This window comes from Symphalangus syndactylus, chromosome 5 (assembly GCF_028878055.3).
Source record: "Symphalangus syndactylus isolate Jambi chromosome 5, NHGRI_mSymSyn1-v2.1_pri, whole genome shotgun sequence".
NCBI classification, from domain to species: domain Eukaryota; kingdom Metazoa; phylum Chordata; class Mammalia; order Primates; family Hylobatidae; genus Symphalangus; species Symphalangus syndactylus.
In genome coordinates, this window is record NC_072427.2 from 150,170,329 (window position 1) to 150,190,285 (window position 19,957).

A 19,957-nucleotide genomic window follows, 5' to 3' on the forward strand; every position below is an offset into this window, starting at 1 on the left:
TGGAAAAGGGGTATGTAAGAGTGTTGATTGAAAAAATAATAGCTACATTTACTGGGCATTGAATATGTGCCAGCCACATTCTAGGTGCTTTCCCAGAAAGATGTCCTCTCCTTGTAGGCCATGTTACAACAAAGACCCCTTTGGCAGTATTTGAGTGGGGCAAAGTTTGTTGTGAGGGACCAGTTGACTCTTCCTAACTCTCCAGCACGAAGGCGATAAGAATTTCCATCCATTTCTGTCTTTCTTCACGAGACCAGACAAGTTGGGGTCTGGTAGAGGAAGACTCAACTGATCTTTTCAGATGGACACTTCCAGGTAGGGTTGACATTTGCTTCTCTGTGCCTCGATTTCCTCTTTTCTGGCTGGCTGTAGCCAAAATGAATTGGCTAACAACTATAAAGTGTTTTTGTGTAGCTTCTGGTGCATATTAGATCATTAGTATGCATTCATTGAGGTTAATGATGAGCATGACACACAAAGTTGCTCTCAACCACACGATGCATCTGAGAGTTCTTTGTATAGCACGGAGTATTTTAAAACCACAGTGGTTCTCAGCAGCATTCACTCTCAGAGAGTTGGAGGAAGGAGAGAACCAAGGCTCCTGGATGTGTCGGGAAGGGGTCAGGTGTTGAGTGGGTAAGAAAGATGCTAGTATTAGAACTCACCGCATGCTCATTCTCCAGTCTTGCTCCTCACCAGTTGAGCCAGGCAACAGCCTCTGCTCCCTTTCTGTGCTTGCACAGCTGATTTCTGGCACCAATACCCTGTGGGCTTTTTTGATCCCCCAGGGTAGAAATCAAAAGAGATCACAGCAGACAGTAGCAAAGAGAAAGACTTTTATGAAAGCTTATGGACATAAGGGACCAAACACCAAGAAAGGAAGTGGGTTGCTCTCCAAAGTCAAGGTGTGGGTTCCCTTTGTGGGGGTCTGCAGTAAGGGGAGTCAGGACACGTAGAGGTGAGGTTTTTCTGGCACATGTACAATGGCTTAAGATGCTGCTTCATACAACATATGTCTCATTAACATCTTAAATCTCCACCTGTGGGCATGATTTTTAGTACTAAAATAAGGAAAAGTTCACGATGAGGTGAAAGTTAAGCCTAGCTAGGCACCTAGGGCCTCGGGAAGGTCCTTAGTTCTCTAAAGCAAGGGGTTAATTAATTTGTGGTTAATAGCTTCTTGGGCCTTTGATGCAGACTGGCTGGGAGTTACAGCTTGAGTAAGGGGCTTTTGTTCTTTTTTCTCCAAACCACATGACAACAGGAAAGCAGCCAGCTTGCCCATCTCATGCTTGCCTGTCCATTTCCACTCCCTTCTCTCACCTTGCATGTCTCAGTGAAAGGAGAGAAAGCAAGTACACGGAGTCATCCAGTGGAGTTTTCTCACTTACAGGCTATGTAATTAAGCCATTTAGACTCCACACAAAAGTTGCTCTGTTTAAAAAACTTTTTGAAAGAAAAGAAAAGGAAACCAACAGCAAATACAGTATAGAAGATACTCTTTACCCTCATCCAGTTATCTGTCACTTTACCCTCATCCAGTTATCTGTCATTATTTTCTGAGTCATAAATTGACTAACCCATGATTCTTTTTGTTTTTGTTTTCCAATTTACAATGAATAATTCATTTGCAGGTTTGTTTTCATCGTTGCCATTTTTATTCACGAGACTATCAATTAGGTCAGTAATTCTTCAAAACCAATCCTGGCAAAGCATGGGAAGGAAGCTTCATTCTGCAGAAGCGTACACACCCTGATAAGGTGTCAAGAACCTCCATTTGAGTACCCCTCGGGTTAAGCCTGGCTGGGCTGCCGGCCACCCTACGGGCGGAGCTGATGTTCCGTGATTACCTTCACATCAAGCATGAGGTTGTGCCCCAAGAGGGGTTTCACTGTGCCCGGGGAGGTTCCCCAAGAAGGAAAAGCCATTGGCAAATTCATGAATCAGAGTTCTGTTTTTAGTTCTTTTGCGAAATAGACAACTCATTTCTTAGCTTAAGAAAAACCCTACGCCTAGATCATTCCCCCAAAGTGTTATGTTAAGGATGAGTACAATCACACCTTCAGAAGTGCCAGTTCCCAGGTGAAGGAAGACACAACTCCATCCACAGACACTGCCAAGTGGCTTCCAGTGGCAGGGGATTGTCTCCCCAGCATTCACCAAGCACCAATTTTACGCCAGCACAGCTTTTGTTGTTATTTTGTGTTGTTGTATCCAGATTCAGATGTTTGCCATGGTCATAGCGATCACTCATTTATTTAAAAAGTATTTATTGAGCACCTACTGGATGCCAGCATCGTGCCAGGTGCTGAGGATTTAGCAGTGATCTATACAAAATATCTGCTTTGATAAGCATATATTTTCATATAATAAATAAATTATATTATAGACAGAAAATTTTAACAGTAGACAATAAGGAAGATATTTCCATACTGCAGTAAATGCCTTGAGGAGGATAAATGGGATGCTACGTCAGAAATGAACTTGGGGACTCGACTTTGCAAGGGTAGCTGGAAAAGTTCCCTGTGAAGAGGTAGTATTTCAACTGACAATCCAAAGAGGAGAATGGAGCCTGGCATGGTGGCTCACGCCTGTAATCCCAGCACTTTGGGAGGCTGAGGCAGGTGGATCACCTGAGGTTAGGAATTCAAGACCAGCCTGACCAACATGATGAAACTCTGTCTCTACTAAAAATACAAAAATTATCTGGGCGTGGTGGAGGGTGCCTGTAGTCCCAGCTACTCGGGAGGTTGAGGCAGGAGAATCACTTTAACCTGGGAGTGGAGGTTGCAGTGAACCGAGATGGCACCACTGCACTCCAGCCTGGATGACAGAGGGAGACTCTGTCTCAAAAATAAATAAATAAGAGAATGGGGCCACAGTGCCAAAAGCAGGGAAGAGCATTCTGGACCGACAAGTGCAAAAGCCCTGAGCTAGAAAGGTCACGAGTGTTCAAGGTCAAAAAGAAGGCCGTGTGTTGGGAGGAGAATGGGCAAGGGAAAGGGAGGTGCAAGATAAGATTGAAGAATTAGCAAGGGTACCATCTTATAGGGTGAGGTATTCAGGTTTTATCTTAAGGGCGGTATGAAGCCAATGATGGTTTTCAAGCAGAGGAGAGACGTGATGTGATTTACTTAGAGGCTGTGAGGGGAATGAATTATGAAGAGGTAGAAGAAGAAATAGAAAGACCAGGAAATTGCAGTCATCTGGGGAAAAGATGATGGTGACTTGGGCCACAGAAAGGTAGAGTCGGTAGAGATAGAGTGGGGAGGAGGTAAGGGGAACTGAGGAGGTATGTTTAGATGATAGAATCAGCAGGAATTGGTCATCAATAAAACATGAGAAATAAGCAGCCAATGCCAAGCTCAAGCAACTAGGCAGGTAGGTGCCACCCTTTACTGAGAAAGAGAAGACAAGGGGTTAAACAAGTTGGGATGCGTCAAGACCTCACCTTTAGATGTATTAAATTGGAGAGGGAAATTATACATGCAAATGAAGACACCAAGGAGGCGGTTATTTATTTAGGTCTGGAATATGAAAAAGAAACTTACGATTTATGAATTTAAAACATCTAGAAATATATAAATTCATGGCACTAAGGTCTTCTGCAGAAACAGAATATGGACAATGAAGAGAAATGACCAGGACCAAGTCCTTCACAGCAGTCTTCAATCTACCGGTCAAGGTCAGGAGGAAGGGCAGCCAGCAAAGGAGGCTGAGGGGTTGTCAGTGAGGTCAAAGGAAAGCCAAGAGATGGAGAGGTCCCAGAAACCAACAACCGGGACTAGACCCCAGGGGCCCCGTCCTCCTGGGCCCACACTGGCCTTCCAGTGGAACACATGATCTGCAACAGGTCAGGAGTACGTGGGGGGCATCCATGGGAAGAACCACCTAAGAATGGATGTATGTGCCCACAAGACGAGCACAGATAATGTGAAGCATCGTGTGATAACCATTTATATTCTGACCTCTGCCCTAGGTTCTAAAATGTACCTATTCCAGGTATATAAATGACATAAATGATCTGTCTTCCAGGCTTCCTTACATTTTTATTTTGCTGTGTGTGTGTGTGTGTGTGTGTGTGTGCACTTGTCATCACTCTGGTAATAGGATCCCTGAAGTTTTCCTCTTTCTCTGTGTAACCTCTGAGAATGGTTCTCCTCATGGTCCTGTCACCCACAGGCCCCTGCTGTGAGGACAGGGTGGCGAGTCATCAGCTCCCTTACCTCTTACTGAGAGAACACAACACTTGTGCACAAGCACAGACACATCCTCCCTAGAATGACCCACCCCACTCTTGAGCTTTCCACTGTGGAATCCAAACCACTCAGAGCCAGCAAGAAGCAGGGGTGATGAGTCTGAGCCCGTGTCCCTCGTCTCACCATCTCACTCTGGGCAAGGCTCTGCCCTCAAGCTTCGGTTCTTCAGGGTGTTCTAAGTGGAAGCTCCTCTGTCCAAACACAGCATTCTGCCTGGCCTAACCCCCTTCTTCTGGTTCCCTCATTCACCCCTTTCCCCAGGGCCTGGGTCATGTTTACTCCTTCTCTTAACCTTCTCCTACTTTTTCTGCTGGAAAGAGAAGACAGCATTGAATCCTGGGGAAGAAAGGGAGAAAAATGGATGACTGGGTAATTCTATACTTTGCAGTCAATTTTTGCTATTTTCCTTTTATTCCCCTGTTTCTACACACACACACACACACACACACACACACACACACACACACGCACCAAAAATCTGGTCATCTGAGAGTTACATTAAAAAGAAGTCAGAGATCTTGAACTTCGAGGGTTAATTTCCTGCAGTAGCACCCACTGGTTCCACAAACTAATTGATGTGCCCTGCCAACACTTGATAGCACAATGCTTTGACCTGAAGTTCCCTTCTATTCGTTCAGTCTCTGGATGCACTGTGGCCATTTCCCTCCTCCTGGGCTTCCCCTGTGGCCAAGTGGATGGAGTCAGGGGGACAAATGAAAACACATGTGCTATACAAAAGCACTATTTATAATTAGCTGCTTAGTCCAATTTTTAATGAGGATGATGATGTCAATTACAAAGTAGTGATGGTGATGATGATGTTCCATAATTCAGTAGAGAAAAATCTAACAGCTTTCACTTGAGTGAAACTGTATATTAGAAAAGAAATGCATTAGACATCTGTGCCACACCAATCAACAGCCTCAGGAAATTACTGTCCATGCAAGAAATAAATCTATAATGAACTCCTTATCCTTCAGGGAGGATCCCAAGAGAGCTTGTTAGTATCCTAAGTTTGCAGCCTGCATCTTCATCCAATTCTCCTCCTGTGATAGTCATTAATGCTCTTTTCCAAATGTCTCCAGCTCTCCACTTTTCAGGAACATGGAGAATTTTACTGTCTCATTCACTTGTGGCTGTGTGGTACCAGGCAAGTAGTTTTGGACAGTGAGTTATAAGCAGAAGTGATGTGTGTCACTTCTGAACCAAAATATTTAATTCCTCATGGGAAAGCCCCCAGAGCTTTCTTCATGCCAGCCACAATGACCAGCTTTGTTCAAGATGGTGGCTGCTCTGTCAGAGTGAGCTGCATTACAGGGTGAGGTGGCAGGAAGCTTGGCCCCCAGCTGAAGCAATAGTAGCATGAGTGAGAAACAAAGCCTTATTGCTCTAATCCTCTGGTATTCAGGGATTGATTTGTTCCCATAACAGAATCAAGTCTATCCAAACTGAAGTAAGAAGCTGCCAAAAGTAAAAAGTTAAAACCTGTGACATGGCCAGGCGTGGTGGCTCACACCTGTAATCCCAGCACTTTGGGAGGCTGTGGTGGGCGGATCACAAGGTCAAGAGATCAAGACCATCCCAGCCAACATGGTGAAACCCCATTTCTAAAAATACAAAAATGAGCTGGGTGTGGTGGTACACACTTGTAGTCCCAGCTACTCGGGAGGCTGAGGCAGGAGAATCGCTTGAACCTGGGAGGCGGAGGTTGCAGTGAGCCGAGATTGTACCACTGCACTCCAGCCTAGCAACAGAGTGAGACTCCGTCTCAAAAAAATAAATAAATAAAATTTTAAAAATTAAAAAAAAAAATTTGTGACATTGGTTCTGTGGCCGGATGACAGGTATTGAAGAAACTTTATAGGAGGCCATTGCAGGCAATCCATGTTACAAATGGAAAAATATTCTGAAAACTGTCACCTGTGATAACTTAGAAAGCAGATTATATCCCTAAAAACCCGTGTATCTAGGAAGATGGTTGAAAAACAGCTTGTTATATTGTATGGTGGCCACTGTTGGCTGCGTCTGACAATGTAGTGCAAGATATTGATGAGTTCAGAAAAGATTTGGCTAGTTAGTGAGCAGAGATGAAATGGACAGGAGAGAGTCCAGAAATGTGGGGATTTTCAGTGTAGACAGAGACAGCTGCTTCTCATTCCCCAAAGAAGTAAACAAAACTTAAAAGACCTTTATACAAGAAAGACTGATGAGTACTTCAGCTCGTGCCATGGAACAAATCAAGCACAGGGCAGTCATGTCCATTGTCAGTTCCTCTGAATGGAATAAGTCATTTTAGGGCAAAAGTTTAATTGAAGTTATGGCTTCAAAAAATCATTCAAATTGGGCAAACTGGCTCAGGTAAGAGCGAGAGGAAAAACAAGACTAAAGCTGTGACATCCCACAAATAATATATATACCCAAATTATTGCTGTTAGGTTCACGTTGAGAAGAACCATGGCTCCCGCAGGCAAAATACACTTACCTATTCCCTAAGGAAGATAACCCCAAAGTCCTATCCAGTCCTGGTATCAAGCTGAAAGGCTAGGTTCTCTAGCAGTGCGTAGTAGTTTGTACATTAAGGAGTGACATGTGCTAGTCTCTACATCAGTTTTGAATATGGATTTCTGCAATTCGGAGACTTAGAAACCCAAAAGACAAATTATCTGCCTCTATCCCATAGCACGACATACAATGTCTCATTTAGAATAGGATAACAACTGTAACCATAGGTGTGGTTAGTGGCTCTCGGTACCTAGATCTGCCTGAAACACATAGGAAAAAGCCTAAGAAGATTTTCAGACAGTCATCCTGCCAAAGGAACCATGACCTGAACAAAACCATTCATGACTCTTCAAAATGTAAAGTACCGTTGGGCTCCTAAATTATCATGGACAAGAAGCCGGCCAAGAAAGCTGCTCAATATCATCTGCAATTCCCATCTCTGATAGGAGCAAGGAGGGCAACAGAAAGAAGACCCTCCAGAGGGAGAATCCATAGGCAGAGAACAGTGGGCTGGGATCTCCTCCCAGGCAGCTAAGTGAGGGTCGAATTCTGTTTCACAGGATTTCAGAGTTGTTATGGACCAGTGACTGCTGTGCTTCCCCAGCCTTCCCCCTTTCTGAATGGGAATATCGACTGCAGTTATCCTACTTCAAATGAATCATTGCTTGTCTTGTGGGAAAGAAACGATTACTTATCTTTTTGGAGCCTAAGTCTCAGAAAGGAAAGGATCCACATTCACAACTGATGTGGAGACTAGAACATGCCACTCCCTGATGTGAAAACTGCCCTGTTACACACCACAAGAGACCCTAGCATCTCAGGTTGATACCAGGACTGGGTAGGACTTTTAGGCTGTCTTCCTTAGGTAGTAAGTAAGTGTATTTTGCCTGGGGGAGACAAACATTTTGTGACCCTAATGGCAGGCAATGGTAGTCATTGCTGCTATTTGACAAACATTTCCAGCTTGTTCACCTCCTGGGTACATGGTAAGATTGTGTCTTTCTTGGTTTTCATGTGGTTGGGTGAGAGTCACATGACTAGTTCTAGCTGATGAGTTGTGCCATGTGTCACATCTGGCCTGCAGCACTTAATTGCCAATGCTCTCTTCCTCTGCCATAATGATCCATAGCACTTGAGAAGGTAGCAACCCTATCAGCCTACAACCCAGACTGAAAGACAGAGCAGAACCCTAGGAATGCCAGGGATGGCTATGTAGTCTGAGCAATAAATAGTCCTTTGCTGTAACCCACTAAGCTTTGTGGGCTGTTTGTTACTGCAGCATAACCCTGTCTCTCCTGACCAATATGCCTACTTGGCATTCCTGCTTGGAAGATAAATACAATACAGAGATCATTAATATTCTATTTTCTATGCCCATAAGAGGAGAATTGAACATGGATCATGAAATTAATTTCAAAAGCCTAACTTTGACCAACTTTTTCATTCTTACTACTGCTTACTTCTCCTCCTACCACAGCTTTCTATAGAGATCATCACTTTGTTTATATTAAACTGGTCTGAATTTTTGCTCTTCCTTGTCCATTTTCTGACCTAACTCTACCACTGAAATGATAGCAACCTGTTGTCTAACTCTGGTGTCCTATCTGCATCTCCAATGGGGTCATGGACAGTAGCTAAGTCTTTATGATAAAATGTTGTAACTTTCTTCTGTTTACTAACTTTCCAATAAATATTGACTAAAGATAGTAATAGCTAATGATAAGCATTTTGTGAATGCATACTGCATTCCAAGCACTTTACTAAGAGGTATGAGGTAGAAGCTTTTCCTAGCCTCCTTTTAAAAATGAAAAAACAGAAGGACAGGAAGTTTAATTTACCAGCTCACAGAGCCAGGGGGTACCTGAGGAGGCTTCAAATGCAGCCATTCTACAAAAAAAAAAAATTGTTTTAAGTTATCCAGGCATGGTGGCACATGCCTGTAGTCCCACCCTGGGAAACTGAGGCAGGAGGATGACTTGAACAGAGAAGTTGGAAGCTGCAGTGGGGCTATGATCATGCCACTATACTCTAGCCTGGGTGATACAGTAAGACCCTTCAAAAAATGCGCTCAGTCTTGAGTCCAGAGCCCATGTGGGGAGCTCTCTTTCTTCATGTTCCCAAACTGTGTTCTACATAATTCTAGTTCTCACCATGTTAATAGATATTTACACAGACAAGGCACTCCACCCTGTAGCCTTGTGGTTAGGATACCAAACTGCCACGATCTGGGTTCCACTCCCGATCAAAGAACCAGCCACCTAGAGATGTAAATTCTTTAACTCAGAAGAAAAAGAAATTAGTCTGATAAAAAATTGATTTGATATTTATAAACACCCACCCCAATTAAAGGAGTTTAGGAATCTTACACTTTGTCTCAGAGAGCCTCACAATAGACATTAGAATAGTAAAGCCTCTGATACATCCCTTAACATTATTTAACCCGATGTTTCCCAAATGTATTTAACCACAAAACCCTATTTCTCACCAAGCCTCACATTGGGAGGCACTTGTGTATTATAGAACATAAGAACATAAAATCATAGAAATCAAGCACTAGGAGGGATGGTGAACATCATCTCAAACAACTGCATGATTTTGCTGATGCCAGAATCAGAGTATAAAGTGAGCAAATGACTTTTCCATAGTCTTAACGGCTACAATGACTGAAATCTAGACCTCTTAATTCTCTATTCAGCAGGATTACTCTACCCCAAAAGGTTATAAATAGCAAATTCTCCCAGGACAAAGCGGCAGGTCAGAGAGAATCACAAGTTTCTCATAGACTCCAAGGATTCTGAGGACAAAGACCCTGTTATTATACCTTCTCCCCCTGGCCTAGCCCAATGTCCTTCACAAAGCAGGTGCTCCATAAATGTAAGTTAATGAGTAACAATGCGGGACAGAAGGAGGATCAAGCAACCAAGAAGAAGAGGCAAAGGACCAGGTGGCTTATGTGCAGAGAGCACTTGTTAATAAGCAGGTGATATAAGGAATGACACAGGTCCAAAAGGCTCTCTCTTCAGCTGCAACACCGTCCCTCTCAAGGCACTGGTGGAGTAACAGCAAATTCTATGCAGCTGCGCATGTGTGCACGAGAGAGAGAGGGGAAAGAGGGAGGAAGAACGAGAGAGAGAGAATGTGTGTGTGTGTGTGTGTGTGTGTGTGTGTGTGTAGAGGGGAGGAGTGGGGTAACGGAAGGAGAGCTGGACAAGACACACAAAGCCACGTTCAATTGCAGGAATTGCCCCAAATAGCAGGCACAAAGGGAAGGAATACCAAATGCCAGTCCATGGAAGAATTAAAAAGCCATGACTTTCAGGGCATGTTCTGTAAAAATGGGGAAAATATTTTCCTGCCTCTTCTACCACTAGAAGGAAGCATAAGTTCTTTGAATATGATCCCCAAGAGATTGATCTTAAACCTTTGGCACAGTTAACGAAATTATAGTTTTAAAGTTCATATCTATTGCTTATTTTGGTAGATGTGGAATCCATGGGGTAAAAAGGTATTTTTAGTTCTGAAAACAAACTAAAGGACTTTATGGTGAAGAATGGTCAAGACTAGGATATGGTTTGTGATGGAGACCTTAAGGCAAAGGAAGTTAAATTGCTTTGCCTCAAAAAAAAAGATTCTCAGTTTTCTCCCAGAGTCAGAAATTTGGAAAAGCCTATGGTTGAAAAAGAGAAGAAATTAGAGAAGACTAAATATCTGTTGAATAGGACAGGTCCCCAAAAGAAGATGGGAAGGCAAGGTCTCAAAGACATTACTTGTAAGGCACTATTCCTGGTGGGATGCAGAGACTGGAACAGGGATGTCTGATGTCCACTTTTAGGCTGTTCTCTATTCTGGACTCAAATTCCCCTTCCAGTCTGGGAGAAGGAAAGGAAAATGCTTCAGGAAAGGAGGAAAGGGGAGGTTAGGGAAGATCCTAACAGAAAAAGAAGACCCCGCTAGGTCCACTAGCTCACCGTTCCCCCTTTGATGCAATTAGATGGGAGCAGTGTGGTGAGCTGGACAGGCTGGTTGCCTGTTTTCATCCAAAGCATTCGCGTCACCCCTGTGAGCACATTCCAGGCAGGGAGCCGCTGCTCCTTGCCTAGTGAGTCTATGTTGTATGTATTTGGGCCTCTAAGATTCTGTTTCCCTTCCTGAGGAGCAAAGGGTGTGATTTTAATGTTCTGGTTCTCCTGCTTTACAGATGTAATGAAATAGCTGGAGCTAAATAATGCAAAACTCCTGGTCCACTCATGGTAACTTCTCTCTTTTTTTAACTACAGTCTCTAATTCACTCAAAGGAACAAATTATGTTTTATGGCCTTTTATAAAATATTCATCCCCTCCTCTTCCAGCATTCTCAGTGGTTCAGGAAGCCTGGAAATGGCCCTGTGTAAGGAGGATCTCATTTCCTCCCAGACACAATTTACAGAGGCTGCCAGGCTCCTGATAACAGAGAGGGGTGATGCTGCTACAATGGGCTGAGAGCAAGGACTCTGCATAGACCTCCCGGGACGTTTGGGGATCGGGGCCAGGAGCGATGCGAGGCAAGTAAGCAAGTGAAGGGGACCTGTCTTGCCCTTTTTTGGAGCATGTCCATTTCATCCATTTCTTCTTGCAGGTGAAAGCCTGGCCCAAGCTCTTCACAGTCCACCTTCTCCCATGCATCCTCCTCTCTGATATTTGGGTGTTGCTTCCAGCCAAACCCAGGTTTAGGCAACAGCGCAATAGCCAGAGTCCAGGGAAGGGGAGGATCAGTTTGTGGAGGCTGAGGTGGGAGAGGTTTCAGGGAGAAGAGGATGAGGTGATGGCTGTTCTGAAGAGAAGGGAGATTCTCAAGTGTACTCCCACTTCCTGTTCATTTACATTTCCCATCCAAATGACCAAGGGACACATGAATAATGATCTTCCTTTTTGGGTGTTTTACAGTTTACAAGGAATGTCCACATCTGGAGCCTTGAACACTAACGTTGGAGTCAAAAGCCTGACTTGCGGGCCTGGCCAGGCTGCTGATTCACCTGTGTCACCTTGTTTTCCTGGGCCTCAGTTTCCCCTCTTGCACAGAGAGGGGCTTAGACCAGAGGACTGAGGTCCAATGTAAGTTTTAATCCTAGTTCTATAAGCCTCAGAGCCTGGATGTGTGCTGCAAATTCTAGGCTTATACCATTTCTGAAGGTCTCTGGGCATCTGCCTACTGATTGGTAGAAAGAACCACATTTTACGAAGGACAACAGTGGCAGCAACTCCCTGATGACAGCAGTTTTCCCCTAATTCCTGTCTGGCCTGATACTGCAACAGCAGACCTCACAACCAGGCTCTTCCTCCGGGCAGGAGTGGGCTTTATGCACCCCTCCCCGCTGAGCCGGGCCTGATTCTCAGAGGGGACGCGGGGGAGGAAAAGTGCTACCAGCTGCATTCTACACAGCACAGAGGCATAGAGAGGGAGGACGCAAACACACTCATCATTTCGGTGCTATTTCCCCTCATTTCCCTCTATTCTAAAGTATTCCTGTACCATTCTATATTGGGAAGTGCCATTTCTGAGGATAAGATGAAGGATGGCAGAAGCTGAAGGATCTTATACTAACAGCCAAAATATGGAGAGGTAAAAATTACAGTGAGGACATTTCCAACTGATTTGTCATCGAAAAATCTCAAAGTACTCTGTATCTACCATTTATTCCCGGAACCTATTAATCAGAAAAGCCTGTATCAATTCATGCAGGCCTTTTATATTATCCTAGTATGCAGGTAAGAATCTGGGAGCCCTGAGCACCTCAGGCTTTATTAACTGCAAAATACACAGAATTCTCTGCCCATTTCAGAGACGACTTGAGCAATATTTACGCATGTGGAGAGAATAAAAAGAAGGCTCCTTGAGAGGACTGCCTCCCCTACCCTCACTCTTTCTTGTCATAATTGCCTTCTTTCTTTTGACCATACATATGGCAGACTTGAGAACAACCTGTTCATTTATTTGATAAATATGTATTAAGCATCTTCTGTGTACCAGGTACAGCATTAGGCACTGGGTATAGAGTGGGGAACAAAAGAGTCATGGCCTCTGCCCTCAAGGATTGTCTATCTAGTCATATGTACACACACACACACACATTCCTATCACTCCTTCCACGTTGTGATGGTTAATACCAAGTGTCAACTTGATTGGACTGAAGGATGCAAAGTATTGATCCTGGGTGTGTCTGTGAGGATGTTGCCAAAGGGGATTAACATTTGAGTCAGTAAACTGGGAAAGGCAGACCCACCCTCAATCTGGGTGGGCACCATCCAATCAGCTGCCAGCGCAGCTAGAATATAAAGCAGGCAGAAAAAAAATGTGAAAAGACTAGAGTGGCTTAGCCTCCCAGCCTACATCTTTCTTCCATGCTGGATGCTTCCTGCCCTCGAATATTGGACTCCAGGTTCTTTAGCTTTGGGATTCGGACTGGCTTCCTTGTTCCTCAGCTTGCAGACAGCTTATTGTGCGACGTAGTGATCATGTGAGTTAATACTACTTAATAAACTCATATATATATATATATATATATATATATATATATATATATATAAACTATTATTTCTGTCCCTCTAGAGAACTCCAACTGATATACAGGTACATATATATATGGAGAGAGAGAGAGAGAGAGAGTCCCCAAACACCCCCCAGCTGTTTCAGTGTTCAGCCATTCAAGCCATCCCAGCTGAGGCTTCAGACATCATAAAGCGATACAGAACGTTCCCACTATGACTTAATTCCTGAATCACAGATTTGTGAATATAATAATAATAAATTGTTGTTTTAAGCCACTATGTGTTGGGTATCTTGTTACACGGCAATAGATAACTGGTCCCCTCAGAGAAGTCAAGAACTTGCAGAAAGTCATTCAAATAATAAGTTACGGAGTGGAGATTCAAACCCAGCCGAGCAGCTATAACGAGCAGCCTCCCAGGGAGTGAATACAATGTGAGAGCTCAGAGCAGCCCAATGCTCATCCTATCCATCTGCTTTCCTGAATGCAGAACTAACCTTCTGTGGCTTCCTTTTTCTTTAAACACACACACACACACACACAAATGTACACACACATACATGCATACACACATACATGTGCATGCACATACACACACATATTCATGCAGATGTACATGGGCATTGTATTACACTATCTCCTCACCCGATGGGCGTCCTCACAGGAAAAGGATGTGCATGCAGCCTCTCCCTTGGGGGAGAAAGCATGTGCTTGTCAACTCAAAGGGTCAGCAGACCTTCAAGAGGCCAGGTCTGGTGCATGTAGGTCATGCTATAGCCGTGCTCTGAAGCCCAGAGAACCAACATAAGGTTCCAATTCAAATTCCATTTTCATGATAAAAAAACTTCCAGCCTAATCCTCTGGTCCTTCCCAAAGCCAAGAAGGGGCCCTGCTCTAGGGAAGTGCTCACATCCCAGTAAGACGGGTGCTTACTCTCTGGTCAGAAACAGGGAGACCAGGAATGGATGAGTGAGTGCAAGTGGAGGGCTGACCCAGTGCTGTCCAGAAATTCTGCAGTTGGCAGTCCCAAATTTGTCAGCTCAGAGACAGGCAGAAGAAGGAGCAAAGCTACATTTTGGGCACAGGAAAGGGAAGTTGCCATTTTTGATCCCTTCTGTGTGTCCAGATTCCATTTCCCACAGCTGCTTAGGGAAAGGTCAAACCACGTGAGCATCCTGGATTCCCTTCAAGCCATGGATAGACTGGGAGCGAGCAAAGGGGACTTGAGCCCAGATTGTAAAAGGAAACACAAAGAGGAATGTTGAGTAATTTATAAGGTCAGAGACAATGTCATATTCATCACAACAGCCCCATTACCTAACTGGGGTGCCTGGTAGATAATAGATGATCTATGTTTGTTGAATTAATGAAAAAAATTACTCCCATACAACCACCTCGATGTCAAGTTCCTGAAATATTTCAGGAAGTGGCCGGATTGCTCCCAGAATCATGACCACGATCTTCTGAGGAGAGTGGACACTAAAGGAGTGGGGCTCCCTTGCCCATCAGTAGAGCTCAAGCTGCTGGAAGATTATGTGGAAACAGCATAGGCTATTGCCCCAGATGCCACCTATCAGCGCGTTACCCTGAGCATGCTCCTTAACCTCTCTGAGCCTCATTTTAAAATGAAGTTAATTTTTTTCCAAATTAACGTGAAAATATTTGAAATATTTCTCACTAAGCATGTACTTCAAAAGTGTTTTGTTCCTTTCTCTTCATCTTGGCTTGCCGCCTCTCCAGGTATAAAAGTCTTTGACTCTACATCTCTCCGGTCCTTCTCTTCCTTTCCACCCTCTTGCCCTTGCAGTCTGGCATACTTGACGGCTCAGGCTTGCAGATATACTTTGGGACCTGAGCCTCCACTGGAGTGCATCTGAGGTACTGACCAGAAATACCTCAAAGGGGTTGTAAGGAAAACTATCAAAGACTTTGAGATAGAGCAGCTTGGGTTTAAATCATATCTCCTTCACTATAGACAGGTTACTTAACTAATATGGGCTTCCAATTTCTCATCCATTAAAAAAGGGAGTTACAGTAGCATCTTCACCAGCATCATTACAGGGCTGCCAACTTAGGATCTGCCAGGCTGTGCCCTGCAAGGGCAGCTGGTGAGCATGAGGCTGCAATGGGGCCCATGCTGCATACCCTACACCGTTGTGTCCCAGTTCAAGGCTCTTTGCTCCCGGAGGAAGGGGTGCTTTGTTCTGATTTGCATGAAGGTATTCTATAGGCAAAAGGTGGCTCTGGAATAGTATGAGAATGAAGTGGGATAAAGCAAGAACATCACTTACCCTCATGCATAATAGGAAGAAGCTTTAAAAATATACCCCAAATCTGATTACTTTTTCTCACCATGTTACTGCCGCTCTGGAAGTCTCTTCATTAGTCTCCTGCCAGCAGTGTGCTGCAGCTGACTCATGGTGGCTCACAAGAGCTGACTGCTTATATTTTCAGGGCTTTGAAGAGTCCATTGTCGAATTGTTGGTAGTTTGAAATTGGCCATAGTGGGAGCATTTACACCACAGGAACTTGCAGGCGTTACAAACCAAGGCCTTTTTCCCCACCTAGAGAGCTGGTTTACCTGCATACCACTCACTTTGCCCCCAGCAGACAATTCTTCATGCACAGGCAGAGTGATTTAAACAACAACAACAACAAAAAAAAAAACACATAAATCCACGTGTGTCATTTGCCTGCGTCAAAGACACCTCATTGTACTAAGTAAGTATCAAGTCTAAACTCCCAGCCTGGGTCCATACCAGCCCCATGGAATTGGGCTAGTACCTCCCTCTGAGTCCTCATTGGCTGACACTTCTCTCCCCTCCTCAGCTTCAGCCATGCTGACCTTTGGGGAGTTCCTGGACATGAAAAGCTCTCTATGGCTTCAACCCCTTTTATACTTGTGTCTTAGCCTGGAGCACTCTTCCCCCAACATACTTGCATCACTTGCTCCCTCACTTCTTTCTGGTCTCCACTTACATGTCGTGTCTTTGGAGAAACCCTCCCTGATCACTCTATCTAAATAGCATACCCCACCTATCCTCTGCTGCTGTTTTATTCTTCCTCACAGCACTTATCACCATGCTATAATGTATATTTATTTGCTAACAGCTTTACTGAGATGCAATTCACATACCATACAATTTGCCCATTTAAAGTATGAAGTTCAATGTTTTTCAATGTATGTGAAGAGTTGTGCAACCACCACCACAGTCTTAGAACATTTTCATCACCTCCAAAAGAAATCCCTTTAGCCCTCACCCCCAAATGCTCCCCCAAACCACCCTCCCCATTTCCCACCAGCCCTAAGCAATAACTACTTTCTGTCTCTATAGATTTGCCTATTCTGGATGTTTCATATAAATAGAATCACACCATATGTGGTCTTTTGTGACTGGCTTTTTTCACTTACTATGATGTTTTCAAGTGTCGTGCCTACTATAGCATGTATCAATATTTCATTCCTTTTCACTGTCAAATAATACTCCATTGTATGGATATGCCACATTTTATTTACCTTTTCATCACTTGATAGAAAGTTGAATTGTTTCTACCATTTGGCCTTTATGAATAATGTTGCTATGAGCATTCACGTACAAGTTTTTGTGTGGACATGTTCTTATATCACTTGGGTATCTACCTAGGAGTGGAATTTCTCAGTCGTATGGTAACCCTGTCTTTAACTTTCTGAAGAACTGTTTTTACATTCCCACCAGCAATGTATTAGGATTCTAATTTCTCTAAATCCTCACCAATAATTGTTATTTTACTTTTCAAAAAAATTACTACATAGCCATCCTAGTGAGTCTGAAGTGGTATCCTATTGTGGTTTTGACTTGCATTTCCCTGATGATTAATGAATGTTGAGCATTTTTTCATATCTCTGTTGGCCATTTTGATATCTTCTTTTGAAAAATGTCTATTGAGATCCTTTGCTCATTTTTAAAGAGTTATTTATACATTCTAGATATGAGTCCCTAATCAGGTATATGATTTGCTGTATTTTCTCCCATTTGTGGTTTTTTTTTTTTAATTAATAGACCTTATTTTTTAGAGCAATTTTGGGTTTACAGAAAAATTGTGAGTTGTCTTTTTACTTTCTTGATAGTGTCATTTGAAGCACAAAAGTTTTTAATTTGATGAAGTCTAATTTATCTATTTTTTCTGGTGTCATAGATAAGAATCCATTGCCAAGTCCAAGGTCCCAAAGATAATGCCTATGTTTATTTCGTTTGTTTGTTTTTGTTTGTTGTATTGTTTTGTTTTGTTTTGTTTTTGAGATGGAGTCTCACTCTGTTGCCCATGCTGGAGTGTAGTGGCACAATCTCATCTCATGGCAATCTCCACCTCCTAGATTCAAGTGATTCCCCTGCCTCAGCCTCCCAAGTAGCTGGGACTACAGGCATGTGCCACTACACCTGGCTAATTTTTGTATTTATTTTTAGTAGAGATGGGGTTTCATCATGTTGGCCAGGCTGCTCTTGAGCTCCTGACCTCAAGTGATCCCCCTGCCTCGGCCTCCCAAAGTGCTGGGATTACAGGCGTGAGCCACCTTGCCCAGTCATGCCTATGTTTCTTTTAAGAGTTTTATAGTTTCAGCCTTTACACCTAGGTGTTGGTTTAGCTTGAGTTTATTTTTATATATGGTATGATGTATGGGTCTAACTGTGGCTATCCTGTTGCCCCAGCATATGTATTTATTTTTTAATGTACATATTTTCCTGCTTAGGCCGTAAGCTCCATGAGGACAGAAATTCTTTTCCGTTTTATTCACTGACGTATCTATCCTTAGCACCTAAAACATTGGCACATGGGGGCACTCCATATTTGTTGAATAAAGGAGGAATAATTAACTCAATAAATGTTATTTATTACGATTATCATTAGTTTACCCTTGCTTTCTTTTCTTTCTTTCTTTCTTTCTTTATTTTTTTTGAGACAGAGTCTCTATCTGTTGTCCAGGCTGGAGTGCAGTGGTGCAATCTCGGATCACTGCAGCCTCAGCCTCCCAGGCTCAGGCAATCCTCCTGAGTAGCTGGGACTACAGGCGTGCACAACACATGTGGCTAATTTTTGCATTTTTTTGTAGAGACGGAGTTTTGCCGTGTTGCCCACTGGTCTTGCACTCTGGGCTCAAGTGATTCTCCCACCTCGGCCTCTCAAAATGCTGGGATTACTATAGGCATGAGCCACCATGCCCGGCTCATTATTTTACTCTTTCAACCCCTCTGGGCTTCAACCCTGCAGCTTACAATTCCTATGACTAGGCCTGGTGTGGCGGCTCACGCCTATAATCCCAGCACTTTGGGAGGCCGAAGCAGGCAGATCACCTGAGGTCAGGAGTTCAAGAGTAGCCTGGCCAACATGGTGAAACTCCATCTCTACTAAAAATACAAAAAAATTAGCCAACTGTGGTGGCACGTGCCTATAATCCAAGCTACTCGGGAGGCTGAGGCAGGAGAATCGCTTGAACCCAGGAGGCGAAGGTTGCAGTGAGCCAAGATCATGCCACTGCATTGCAGCCTGGGCAACAGAGCGAGACTCCATCTCAAAAAAAAAAAAAAACAAATTCCTAGGACTAACCATTCTCTCCAATGCCTCCTACTGCCACCCTTGGTCCTGGCGTTTGGTTCTTTCTGGTTCTAACTCTGATCCTCCAACCAACCAAAAGGTCCACTCAGTCCTCCCACCTCCTATGTGAGCCTTCCAAGCTCTCTGTTCCCTCCCGGTTTCCTCTTCTCTTTCTGGAGCTTCTCACTCCCTAGCCATTCTAGCCTCTGCCCTCCAGGGACCACCCATCCTGCTCAATGAGCAGTCACTCTTCTTAGTAAGCCCTTAGTGTTTGCCTAGAGTCTCACTTCCACAAGGTGTTCTGAGGTTTGCCTCAGAGAGCCCCGTGAGACCCCTATGAGGCAATCAAGCAGTCAGTGTTCTCCCTATCTTACAAATGAGAGCCTGAGTCCCGAAGGGCTTGCTCAGGCTTCTTGCAGGTCCCACAGTTTGTTAGAGGTAGCATTATGCCTAGGACCCAGGTCTTCTGACTCCAGGACGGGACAACTCCTATGAGCAAAGGGATTTTTGCTTGCATGAGGACAACTCTACCAGACTCTCTGAAATGCCTTCCCAAATTTCTAGTCATCTCCTTGGTCAAAATAAGCATTTTTTTTTTTACAACACCAGTTAACTTTTAACAAATGATTGCTGTGTGTGGATCCTGTGCTGTTTTACATACATTATTCTTCTAATCCTCACTGATCTCCGAAGTTCAGAGAAGCTAATGAACTTCTAAAAAGTCATGCAGCTAGCAAATGGCAAAGTTGGAATTCAAGCCCAGGTTTTTAACAACCAAACATTACAACTCCCTCCCATAAGGAGATTCACCTTAATAGGTTCCATTTTACACAAGGAAAAGCAAAACTAGGTAAAAGAAAAAAACATCTACAGAGTTCTTCTTTGCCCCTAATGGTGAAGATGGCTCTGCACTGGTCCTTATCCTCCTCTTTCTGAAACAGGGACCCTAAGCAGCTCCAGGTACTGAGTCTTGAGTCCTGAGTCTTCTGCACTCACCTGCATGCCTCCCTTCTTCAACCTATTCCTCCTCCCGCTTTCCTCTAGCTCCTGCACCAGGCCCCAATCTCCAACCTCCCCTTCCCCTCCCACCCACCCCAAGAC

At 43.9% G+C, this 19,957-nt stretch overlaps 1 protein-coding gene across 4 annotated transcripts in view; it reads right to left on the bottom strand.

Annotated features, from left to right (window-relative positions):
• Positions 1 to 4,032: 4,032 nt before the first annotated feature.
• GALNT8 (polypeptide N-acetylgalactosaminyltransferase 8) overlaps positions 4,033 to 19,957 on the bottom strand; it is a 78,713-nt gene continuing 62,788 nt past the window's right edge. For 3 of the 4 annotated variants that reach the window (XM_055281023.2, XM_055281024.2, XM_063639809.1), the window contains one exon: positions 4,033 to 4,595. In XM_055281023.2, coding sequence (XP_055136998.2) covers positions 4,425 to 4,595 — 171 coding nt within the window. In that variant the 3' untranslated portion in view covers positions 4,033 to 4,424. The remainder of the gene's footprint in view (positions 4,596 to 19,957) is intronic. The other variant, XM_055281021.2, reaches the window with a different exon arrangement.